Source organism: Chinchilla lanigera, unplaced genomic scaffold, assembly GCF_000276665.1.
Source record: "Chinchilla lanigera isolate Chin_1 unplaced genomic scaffold, ChiLan1.0 scaffold00054, whole genome shotgun sequence".
In the NCBI taxonomy this organism is placed as follows: domain Eukaryota; kingdom Metazoa; phylum Chordata; class Mammalia; order Rodentia; family Chinchillidae; genus Chinchilla; species Chinchilla lanigera.
This window is the reverse complement of record NW_004955455.1, coordinates 9,581,269-9,593,130: the sequence shown is the minus strand read 5'-3', so window position 1 is coordinate 9,593,130 and position 11,862 is coordinate 9,581,269. Positions and strand designations below refer to the sequence as shown.

The 11,862-nt window shown below is 49.0% G+C and overlaps 1 protein-coding gene across 5 annotated transcripts in view; it reads left to right on the top strand.

Annotated features, from left to right (window-relative positions):
• Cmklr1 (chemerin chemokine-like receptor 1) overlaps positions 1 to 5,710 on the top strand; it is a 51,182-nt gene extending 45,472 nt beyond the window's left edge. For 2 of the 5 annotated variants that reach the window (XM_013520448.1, XM_013520447.1), the window contains 2 exons: positions 1,582 to 1,661; positions 2,191 to 5,710. In XM_013520448.1, the coding sequence (XP_013375902.1) occupies positions 2,194 to 3,309 (1,116 nt within the window). In that variant the 5' untranslated portion in view covers positions 1,582 to 1,661; positions 2,191 to 2,193 and the 3' untranslated portion in view covers positions 3,310 to 5,710. The remainder of the gene's footprint in view (positions 1 to 1,581; positions 1,662 to 2,190) is intronic. The other 3 variants (XM_013520445.1, XM_013520446.1, XM_013520449.1) reach the window with 2 other exon arrangements.
• Positions 5,711 to 11,862: the final 6,152 nt, after the last annotated feature.

Genomic DNA, 11,862 nt, shown 5'->3' with positions numbered 1-11,862 from the left:
ATCCTCTATTCCATTGGTCTACATGTCTTTTTTTGTGCAGGTACCATGTTGTTTTTGTTACTATGGCTTTGTAGTATAATTTGAAACCAGATCTTGTGATGCCTCCAGCTTTGCTCTTGTTGTTTGGGATTGCTTTGGCTATTCAGGGTCTTTTGCGTTTCCATATGAATTTTAGGACTCTTTTTTTCTACATCATTGATATTTCAAAGAGGATTGTATTTAACCTGTAGATTGTTTTTGGTTATATGGTCATTTGAGTATTATTAAATCTGGTGTTTCTTGAACATGGGAGAGCTTTCCATTTTCTAGTGTCTTCAATTTCCCTCTTCAGTGCTATGAGATTTTTACTGTAGAGTTTTTGTTAACCTTCTTTGTGATCCCTATATATATTTTTTCTTTTGGTTGTTTGTTTTGTTTTGTTTTGGTACTGGGACTCAAACTCAGGACCTTGCACTTGCCAGGCAGGCACTTGTGCCACTGAGCTATATCCCTGGCTCTCCTTGTGTCTTTTCTGAAGCAATTTTTTGAATAGAATTGTTCTCTTGATTTCTTTCTCAGCTAGTTCATTAGTGATTTTTACATGTTGCTTTTTTGGCCTGGGGTGCCTTAAGTTCTTAAACTGACTCTGTGAAGTAACTCTTCTCATTTTAGTGATAAGGAAACTGAGGTTCAGAGAGCAGAAATCATGTGTCAAAAGCCACCCAGCTGGGCAGTGGCCAGGGGTGGGTTTGAACCATGCACCTGACAGTGGTCTCCAAGACCCCTCAAGCTTATAAAGGCCTCAGGGTACCAGTTTGTTCTTCCGTCCATTATGAAAATAACCCATGAGGTGTTAGGAGGCTCACAGGCAGTGGCAGTCCAGCTGTCTGCACAGGAGATGCCCAGTGGCTGTCTTTGTGTCCATCTCTACACCTGAACCCTGTGGCATCGGGGCCTCTCTGAAATTCTGTTTCCTTTTCAGTCCAGTGCGAATAACAGTAGCTCCTGTTTCTGGCTCTGTGTTCCTCTGTGTCTCATTGATGGCACCCACAGGGCCCAGAATTTGCCCAGTGACATTGCTACTGCTTTCTCTGATCCTCTGTTTCTACATTTCTTAAAACAAAAGCCATAATAGATGCGTGGAAGAGGCCCTGGGAGGATGAAATGACATGAGGGAATTAAAGTCCCTGGCACCCACAGGTTTTGGGGGTGGTTCCTCTTTGGTCTTCTCTGTGCCAAGCACTGTCTGGCACCCTCTGGTCCTGCCTGGGTGCACGTTTGTGTGAAACCTTCCATGCTGTCTCCTCTGCGTCTTCCCTGCACCCAGCCCATCTTGGGCTTTCCTCTAGGGATGCGCTGGGGAGGGAGTGGTTGGGATGAAGGGTCTGGCTGATGATCTACGTCAAGCCAGTTGATCCGGGTTCAAGGGCTCTGCAACTTCCCAGCAGGGTCATCTTGGCTGATCACACACAGCCTCTTTGGAGTTCTGCTTCCTTCTCAGTCCAGTGGGAATAACAATAGCTCCTGTTTTGGGCTCTGTATTCCTTCAGCCCTGTGGTTCTTAGAACTGGGTTTACGTGAGCTCCTTCTTCTCCCCTCCAGGTGTCGCCAGCTGTGCACAGGGACTGACTGCCTGGCCGAGGACCCACAGTGGAGTGCTTCTGGCACCACAACAGTGAGTGGTGAGGGACTCTTGTGGTCAGAACTCGTGTCTCCGAAGGGGGCCAGAAACCACACGTGGGGTAGGAGCAGCAGGGGAGGACGCCAGCGGAGGTGTCCCTTGGGCTTTGGAGGCATAGGTTGGGACCTGGTTGGCAGTACCATATCTCTCTCCCTTGTTGCACTTAGCATTGTTGGAATCCTTCCAGTATCTGAGGGACTTTGGGTGAATAATTGCCTCCCCTACTGGACTGCAGGGAAACAGGATCCTGAGGAGAGAGAAGAGATGATTGTCAAGAGGAGAGATTCTGACTCTTGGGTTTGAATCGTGTTTCTGCCTTTTCCTAGATGTGAGGCCTTGGACAACTGACTTAGCTTTTTATATATATCAAGTCCTAAGAATAGTGCCTGCCATGTGGAAGTGCTGGAAAGGTGTCCGTTAAATAAAATAGTAACACAGGAAGTGGTTAAATCGCCACACCAGTCCTGCCAGAGCCAATAAGGACATTATGGTTAACTTCTTCCCCTGCTGACCCTTGTCTTGCCTTGCAGAAAATGGAGGATGGAGATTACAACAGTTCTGCCGCCTATGATTCAGACTATCTGGATGGTTATGACTCTGTCATGATTTTGGAGGAGTCTTCTCCCCTGGAGGCCAAGGTAGCCAGGATCTTCCTGGTGGTGATCTACAGCATTGTGTGCTTCCTTGGGATCTTGGGCAATGGCCTGGTGATTGTCATTGCCACCTTCAAGATGAAGAAGACGGTGAACACTGTCTGGTTCCTCAACCTGGCTGTGGCAGATTTCCTGTTCAATGTCTTCCTGCCTATCCACATAGCCTATGCCGCCATGGACTACCACTGGGTGTTTGGGACCGCCATGTGCAAGATCAGCAACTTCCTGCTCATCCACAACATGTACACCAGTGTCTTCCTGCTGACCATCATCAGTTTTGACCGCTGCATCTCTGTGCTTCTTCCCGTCTGGTCCCAGAACCACCGCAGCATCCGGCTGGCCTACATGGCCTGCATGGTCATCTGGGTGCTAGCTTTCTTCCTGAGTTCCCCATCCCTCGTCTTTCGGGACACAGTCAATCTGCATGGGAAGATAGCCTGCTTCAACAACTTTAACCTGTCCGCACCTGGCCCTTCCTCCTCATTTGCTCACTTCCAACTGCACCCCGTGGGGCAGAGATGGCATATGGTGGTGACACTCACCCGCTTCCTCTGTGGCTTCCTGGTCCCCGTCTTCATCATCACAGCCTGCTACCTCACCATTGTCTGCAAACTGCACCGCAACCGCCTGGCCAAGACCAAGAAACCCTTCAAGATTATCGTGACTATCATCATCACCTTCTTCCTCTGCTGGTGCCCGTATCACGCCATCTACCTCCTGGAGCTCTACCACAAGGCCATCCCTGGCACTGTGTTCAGCCTGGGTTTGCCCCTCGCCACTGCCATTGCCATTGCTAACAGCTGCATGAACCCCATTCTGTACGTTTTCATGGGCCAGGACTTCAAGAAGTTCAAGGTGGCCTTCTTCTCCCGCTTGGTTAATGCTCTGAGCGAGGACACGGGCCACTCCTCTTACCCTAGCCACAGGAGCTTTACCAAGATGTCCTCAATGAATGAGAAGTCTTCGATGAATGAAAAGGAGACCAGCATGCTGTGAGTCTCTCCTGAGAAGTCCCCAGTGGGCACTCCCAACCCAAGGCTGCCCCAGGACATTCCAACGCCCAGTGCATTTTGTATGGGGTGGGCCATATTTTGAGCGGGGAATCCAGCACAGGGAAACTCTTTCTCTAAGTGGGATGGTGGACAGATCCTGTCCTGTTGCGCATAACCTTGGACCTGCAGTCCATGATCTGTGGGAGACCAGCCTTGCCCAATTCGGAATAATAAAGGAAGAATTCTCAAAAGCACTGCCATGAACTGGGATCAGCATAAGGCTGTGGGATGAAGCTACCTACTGTGTAGCCCTGAAACGCCACACTCTGTGAGGTCCCTAGTGTGAGCAGGGGAGGTCAAAGAAAATCCAGAGTGATGCAGTTTGCACTTTACCCCTTATACCTTTATCAGTAGTTGGCCAGAAAACTCCACTCTTCCAGCCATTCCTCTGGGTTTAAGGAGTATGAGATTCATGGTTAGCTGGGACAGAAAGATGACATCAGCCCATGAACTTTCAAGACCATGAACTTGACTTTCAGATGAGCTGGGAAGACAGAGACCAGGGGGCTTTGTGAGATCTTTGCAAGGACAAGACAAGGGAGGTGCCTGCAAACAGGACTTGGGGCTTGGTGGGGGGGTCAGGAACGATAAAGGCAGAGCATAGACCCCTCAAAGGTCATAGACATGCAGCACCTCATCCTAAAACTCCACAGGGCAATGATGCTTTGGCTGTAGGTGCTATAAGGGCGTGGGTGGTGCCAGACCTTTGCTCCAGCTGTGCTCTGGGCTCGTGATGGTTACCTGGGGCTGCCGGACCTCTTCACTAGCAGCCGCCACCTGTCACAGGGTTCTTTCCTTCTCTAATCCACTCAGCTCCGGCTAGAGGTGCTCGGAATAAAACTCTCCTGGAGGTGGGCGTGGAAGGGGCAGGGCTTCTGCTTTTCTCCCTTTCCCTCCAGGCCTTGTTGGAGACTGCTCCAAAGCACAGCTTTGGAAAGCAGCCTGGGAGCATCTCCTGGAGGAAGGAGGTGCCCCAGGGCCCACCACAACCTGGGATCCAACTTCTTCAGCCAAGCTCCTGAGATAAGACAACAAGCAGCCCATGTGCAGCCCTGTGGCCTGACTCTTCTTATCTGCACCAGACACTTCCTGCTGCAGGGAATGACATTGTCCATTCCCAAACAAGGCTGAGGCTCTGAGGGTGAAAGTAACTCCCCTCTCATCACACACAGCACATCAGTGGCAGAGATAAGATCTGAATCAGGGTCTGCCCGGCTCCAGTATCTATTAAGACTATTCCAGGCTATAACGACAGCCTACATTTATTTAGCACTTTCCATGTTAAGTACTTTCTATGTATTATCTCATGTATTCCTCACAGCCACTCCAAGTTAGGTACAATGATTATTTCCCTCTTACATATGAGGGATCTGAGGCTCAGAGAGGTTAAGTAGCTTTCTCAAGGACACTGAGCTAGTCCCTGCCGAAGGCCGGATTGGAGCTTCAGTTTGCCTGCCTCAAAAGAGGCTGCGGAGTCAGGAAGCAACGAGAGAGGCTGGGGTTTTAACTAAAACTATTGATTCTTCAGCAGATGGCTGTGAACATCTTAATGACAATTAAGAAGCTTTGCAGGTAGTTTTCAGAATGATCCAACGTATACAGAAAAGGCATTTGGCCTCCAGTTCCCTCAACACCCATCAACATTCACCCCCATGGCTCCCGTGCCTGGTACCCTCTGAGGTCTGCAGAAGAGGGGGTTTGGGGGTGGGCCTGGCAGGAGGCAGCCTCTATGGGCCCAGGGCCTTCTGGCCTCTAAGTGTCCACATTCTGTTCTCTTCCAAGTCTCCTCGTTGCTAAGCCAATTCTCCAACAGGATGCAAGGAACAGATGTAATGTCCACCTCTAGCTGGGCCAGTCCCCGGGCTTCAGGCTGTTTGGAATCACACTTCATTAAAGGACAGACTGTTCCTTCCTGGTTGGGTCTTGATGCTTATGACGAGGCGGCTCTGAGCGGACACAGGCTGGGGACTCGAATGCTTCAAGGAGTCTGCACTTGCTCCACTTGGGAGCCAAAGGGGAACTGTGAATATGACTTTGTGCCCCAACATCTCTTCCCCAGCTTTCAGATGAAGCAACCGAGGTACAAAATGGCATAAGATTTGTCCCAGGTCACAGGGACAGTCACTTGTGGCTGGGGGATGATGGCACTCCTCCTGGGCTTCCTGGTCGGCCAGGCCAGGCTAGGGAGCCAGGAATTTATGTTGTCATCGGAAAAGCTGATAAACAGGAGCACAGTTCAAGCCTCCTCAGAGCCAAACCTCCCTCTTTCTGGCTGCTATTCCAGAATACCTATTCTGACTGAAGTTTCCCCTTGAGTATTAAATGCAACCATGACATTTTCATCAGTCTTGTCCCCTCTGTCTTATAAGCATCTCCACGGGTCATGTGTGTATAACCTCTGCACTTTGCACAGTGTGTTCCCCTGTGTCACCCCACAAGCAGCCAACATACTAAGGGCTTGAGCACCTTCTCTCTGGGCTCAGGACTCAGCTATGGAGCCCAGCACTGCTTTTGGTCAGGGTGGGTCGGTCAGGGTGGGTGGGCCGAGGGGGCCTGGGCACAAGAGGCAGAGGGACAAGAAGAGAAGATGGTATTTAAGGATGGGGTGCAGAGAAGAAAAGAAGCAGAGCATGATGGGAAAGAAAAGGGATCTGCCATTTTTAAGCATCTGCCGTGTGTCAGTCCAAACCTGTGACTGGCCCCATGAAAAGCGGACCACAGAGCAGTGGCAGAGGCTCAGGAAGGCAATATCGTGGTTATGTTGTGAGGCAGTAAAAAAAGCCCAGGCATTTCCAACCTCCTGTTCCCCACATTGTGGTCTTTGGGGAATCTGCACTTTGAGAAAATTTCCACTACTTATTTTTATTTTCCTAGCAACCAGGATACAAAAAATGTGGTAACTGACTCAAGATAACCATGCAAGCCTTAGCAGGTAAGGGACACAGCCAGGGTTCCAACTCCCAAGTCCATGCTGTTCGGCACTGCTTAGGCTGCTCAAGGATCCACCGACAAAACCTACCCCAACACCCACCTGCCAATTCATCCCAACTTCTACCCACTCCTCCACCTATCCCAGCACCCACCCATCCACTCACCCCAACACCCATCCAACTATCCACTCAGCCCAGTAGCCACTCACCCACTCCATCACCACCCGGTCATCTACCCCGACATTCACCCAGCAACCCACCCACCCATCCAGGTACATAACCATCTGTATTAGTGATGGCAGACCTTTTAGAGATCGAAAGGCAAACTGCAACCCAAAGCCCACCTGTGGCAGAGTGCCAACACTGTAATTAAACCTGAATACTGAGGTTTTAGAATAGAAAAAAACCAACTCATACATTAACATCTTTTGTCTTAACACCAGTGCCATAGGTTCACCACCACTGATCTATCTATCCACCCATTTATCCACTGTATAAAAATATATTTGATATACCTACTCTTTGCCAGTGGTATCCCACTGTGGTGGGTATTGAGGATTCAGGGGTAAGATACACACACAGTCTCTGTCCTCATGATTTCCTTCACTGGCTAATGAGATGAACAGGTAAAAATTAAGAATAAAAAGCAACGCATACACAGCTTCAATGGCAAACGGTCGTGGCGAAGGGCTACGCTCTTATTACAGAGGGACCTGACCCTGTTCAGAGCCCAAGGCAACTTCCTTGTGGGAGAGACGCTTGGTTGCAATGTGGAGGATGGGTAGGCATTGATTTGGTGGGGGTGGAGGAGTGGGGTGCTCCGGGTAGAGGGGACAGCATGGGCAGCTGTGAAGATGTAGGAGGGAGCGGTGGCTCCAGGGGGCTGACGGGGATGGGGCGGCAGTGAGTGAGTAGGGTGAAGATAGGACCGGATGGTGGGGTGCCTGCCTTGAGACACGGGGAGCCATGTGCAGAGGTGTGACGGGACCAGACCTGCACCCTGAATCAGTGCCCCCTGGATGCTCTGGGGAGCACCAACTGGAAAGGTCAGAAGAGGAGGCCAGGAGGCTGCTGCAGCCTTATTGAGGCACTGTGGTCCCTGAACAGGACAGGTGAAGGTGGAGCGTGAGAGAAGTGGGTTATTGGGGAGATATTTAACAGCTCCCCAAGCTTCCTCAGGGGAGCAGTTGGTGGGAAAGCAACCCAGGGCCATTTCTGCGATATAGAGGTCTCATTGCACTGCTTTATTGATGGAAATTAATTGCAAATATTATTCAAATTTATCTCCCAGTGCACAATTATATTTCTCAGGGGAGCCCTCTGAGCACATAATAAAGCTCCATAAATAATACATATATTAACATAAGAGGAGCAGAGGCATATTCATGCTGCAGTTGCGGGTGGGGGCTGTGGGAATTTATGCAGACGAGACTCCAAATGCTTGAAGTTGAGGTTTAACCTTGGGCAACCTGAGTTCTGTCCTGCGGGAATTTCCAGAAGCATCTCCGCACTGGAGGATGGGGATGCCCCAGCACACCAGCCAGCTGCTGGTCTACGCACCTGGTTAACAGGCAGTTAGGGGTGAGGAGACGTTGGTAAAGGGAGGGACAACAGTTACCGGAAGTTCTTGCAATGAGAACACCAAGTGTGGCATGGGTGGGAGTACTAGTGAATGACGACTGCGCATACTTAAGCCCTTCAGCCTCACAATCTCAGCGAAACTTCACAGATTCCTTTGCAGGAGGGCATATTGCTCTCTCCAGAGACAGATGAAGAAGCTGAGGCTTAGAGGGGTGAAGTGACATGTCCAACGCCACGCAGTTTGTAAGTGTCAGCACTGGGATTTAAGCCCTGTCTGTTTGTCTCAGAAGTTTTTGCTGTTTCCCCAGCAACATGCAGACAGAAAACTCTCCTTTGAAGAGACTTCCTTGAGGGAGGACGATAAGCTCTACCTCTCCACTGTCATATTTTGAGGAGAAGGCGATGGAGGAACATGAACCATTGCCTTGTCCTACGGGGGGAGAAAATGGTGTCTGATAGGCTTGTCACTTCCTCATGGCCTTGGGGAGCAGAGAGTCCTGCAGTGTGGAAGAGATGCTATGTCATCAGTGCATGTCTTCCTGCACCCCCATTTTATTTGGGGACCACCTGCCTCACCGACTGCTGTGCAGAGAGAGGTGTGTGGAACACTCATGTGCGTTGCTGTTAAGGCTTCATCGTCCTACAGCCCTGGGGATTCATCAATCTTTCCTCTTCACTGTTCAGTGTTTTGGCCAGGGCTCTGGCGTTGTTCTGCCCTGAAGGCCACTACCCAGGATCTGGGGCCACCGAAGAGTTTTCAGCAGGGTCCTACTGAAACAGAAGTAGATGTTGGCAAAATGCTTCAGAGAGGAGACATGCTCTGTTTGGGGTGTGGACTTAGCTTTCAAAATTGTCCTGGATGTGGGTGCAGGGCATTTTCTGAACTAGCTGGTGATTTCCTGGGTGTTCCACATACCGACATTCATTTATCTGTACATTGAAGATGAATACACATCATTGTGGTAAGTTATGCCTCAATAAAATTCTTTTAAAAAGTGAAATAATTTGGGATGTGGGCAGCAATGACTCTCCACTTCTGTGGACACCCTGGACAGCTGGCAGCAGGACAGAACAGGCCTGTGGGCTTTGCCCCTGACTCAGGAGAGCAACTTAGAGAGAAGCGGTCTCTGTAGAGTCCATCTGCAGAGGCAGAGTCTCAGGAAGGACTGAACTCTCCCAGCGGTTACCCCAGCACTGTCCCACCTCTTACCCCAGCTCAAAGGCCTTTGATGGTTATGACACAGAAATGGGGTGGAGTGGAGCTAGAATCCCAGCTCTACTGTCTGTAACAGCTGGGGACCCCAGGTGAGCTTATTCAACATCTGTGAAGCCTCCTCTTTTTCATCTGTAAAATGGGTTTGATAAGAGTTTGCGGCTCACAGCATTGCTGCGGAGATCTAATGTGAAGCCCTATCTTAGTCTCTGTTTACCACCTCCCTTGCCGGTCTCCCCACTTCTACCTTTGTTCTTGTCATTCAGTCTCTACTGTGCAGTGAGATTAGCTTCCATCACTGTACTGGTTAGCTTTCCATTGCTGGGACAAAATGCCCAATACATATAATTTAAAGAGGAAATACTTATGAAGTATGATCATAGAATATGGTGAATGTTTAAAGTTTTAAAAATTTACTACAGGAAAAGATGCATTGCCATTAATCCCCTTTGCTGCAAACACAGTTACCCCATTGTTCTTTCAGTTCTCAAAGTCCTCTTTCATAGTTCTTTACAAGATATGATTAAAAAATGTGGTGAGTGCCGGCCACTACCAAGTGCCATCCGATGCAAAGGCAGGCTTATAACAACACTACAGTGTGTCCTCATCCACCTTGTTCACTGGACCTGGCACCATGTGGCTTCTGGCTCTTTGCCAAAGTCACAATGACCATGAAAGGTAAACGTTTTGAATCAACTCAGGAAATCAAGGCAACCACAACAATGCAGCCAAAGACACTCACTCCAGAACTTCTTCAGCAGTGGCAGAAATGAAGAGCTAAGTGTGTTTGAAGTTCAGAAATATTTGGAGGGGCATTCATGGCAATGTGTCTTTCACTGTAATTTTTTTTTTTTGACAATTTAAACATTCACAGTATTTTCTAATCTCACCTTGTATTTTGACTCTCAGTTTTAGAGGTTCAGTCCATGATATGGTGGTTCTAAAGCAAAAACATCCAAGCAGAAGGGTGTGGCAAAGGAGAGCTGCTCATCTCATGGCGTCCAGGAAGCAGAGAGCAGGGGAAAGAGGCAGAGAGAAAGAAAGGGGGTGGTTGGTGGCCGGACCCTTCCTTCACGGACCCTCAGTGATTTACCTCCTCCAAGTGGGTCTTGTTTTCTAAAGGACCATTTCCCATGAACTCATCAGTAGATTAATCCATTGATAAATCAGTGTCCTTCTGATCCAGCCACCTTTCTAGGCCCTCCTCTGGACATTGCTGCACTGGGGATTTAGTCCTTAACACATGAATCTTTGGGAGAAGCTTCATATTTAAACCATACGATGGCAGAGTATAACAATCCAATCCCTTGCTATGGCTCACTGAATCCCACAGAATCAGCCCTGCCTCCTTCTCTGACTTTATCTCATGCTGTTCTCCAGCAAGGCAAGCCAGAAAGGGTCTCAAAGACAGAACAGATAAACAACACAACACTCTGGAGAATGCTCCCAGCTCAGGTGTTTGCACTTGCGCCCTGCTTTTGCAACAACACTGCCTCTGTCCTTTGCATGACTGGTTTCCTCACCTCTGTCAGGTCTCAGCACAGATGTCACCTCCTCGGAGAGGCCATGCTAAGGTGTCCCCAACCCACTCACTATCAGATTCCTTCTTTCATTTCCTTCGTAGGGCACAAAACCATCTGAAATCATTTTACTTATGTATGTACTTAGCTGCCTCCAGTCTGTCCCCCAATGGAGAGGAGCTCCGTTAGGGCAGAGGCCAGCCCATTTTCTTCACTGCTGTATCCCTAACACCTAGTGGAAAGCAAAGCTGCTCACAACTTTTTGTTGAATCAGAGAAGAGACAACCACATGCTGACATTTTTATCCCCACCGCCACCACCACCACCATCATCATCATCACCATCATCATCATCAAATACTATGATGATCACCATACACCATTTCCAAAGGCTTTTCATTTTTTTCTATATTAATGAAACTTGGAGAGGGTAGGATCTGCCCCAGCTCACAGACATGGAAACTGAGGCCCCCAGCTCACTTGGTTTGGAAGTAGAGGAGCTGTGGTTTTTTTCCTTGTGCCATTAGGAGCATTCGCAGACAAAGGAGGTTTTCATTAAAGGCTTCTGATTCCCTTGGCCTCTTCCTTTCCTTGCTTCTGATTGATTGCAGCCTGGAAATAAAGGAACCAGATGCCTTCTACCCTCTCCTATTGTTCTGTAGTTCTTTTCCGGACCAGGACTCTGTTAAAGATTTGGCTGGTCCAACTGTGACCACAGACTTCCTGTGTTTATCATTCTGCTTGAAAATCATGAATGAAGCAATCAACTGGCCTAAGGTCTGTGTTGGGCATAGCACTGTTCGACACAAAAGCACAGCCAGTTATGCGGGAGTCCCCTGATGCCCTGTAACTCTGGAGTCCAGATGCTTAACACTGAGAGAGGCAGACCCAGGATAAACTTTGCCCTGGTTTCCACTGCGCAGATATTTGGCACTGTCCAAGCAAGCATCTGGATGACTGAATAAGTTTCCGATTTGCTTCCAGACCCTGGGCTGTGGAGTAGGGACGTGTGCAGGAAGGTGGCAAAGAGGACTCTCATCCTTAGCTGTAGGCTGATAGTAGTTCTTGGGCCCCAGTCAATGGCAGGCAGTTTACAATGCCCAGGCACTGCTCAGGTGTTGAGTTAGCTCTCCTGGGGAGGACTGATTGGGATGGGATTTCAGTCGTGATGCTAAGTGGCTACAGCCAATTCCATACCAGTCATCCTATTTCATCCTCATGCAAGGCCGAATGGTTAATCCATCTTAATCTTTG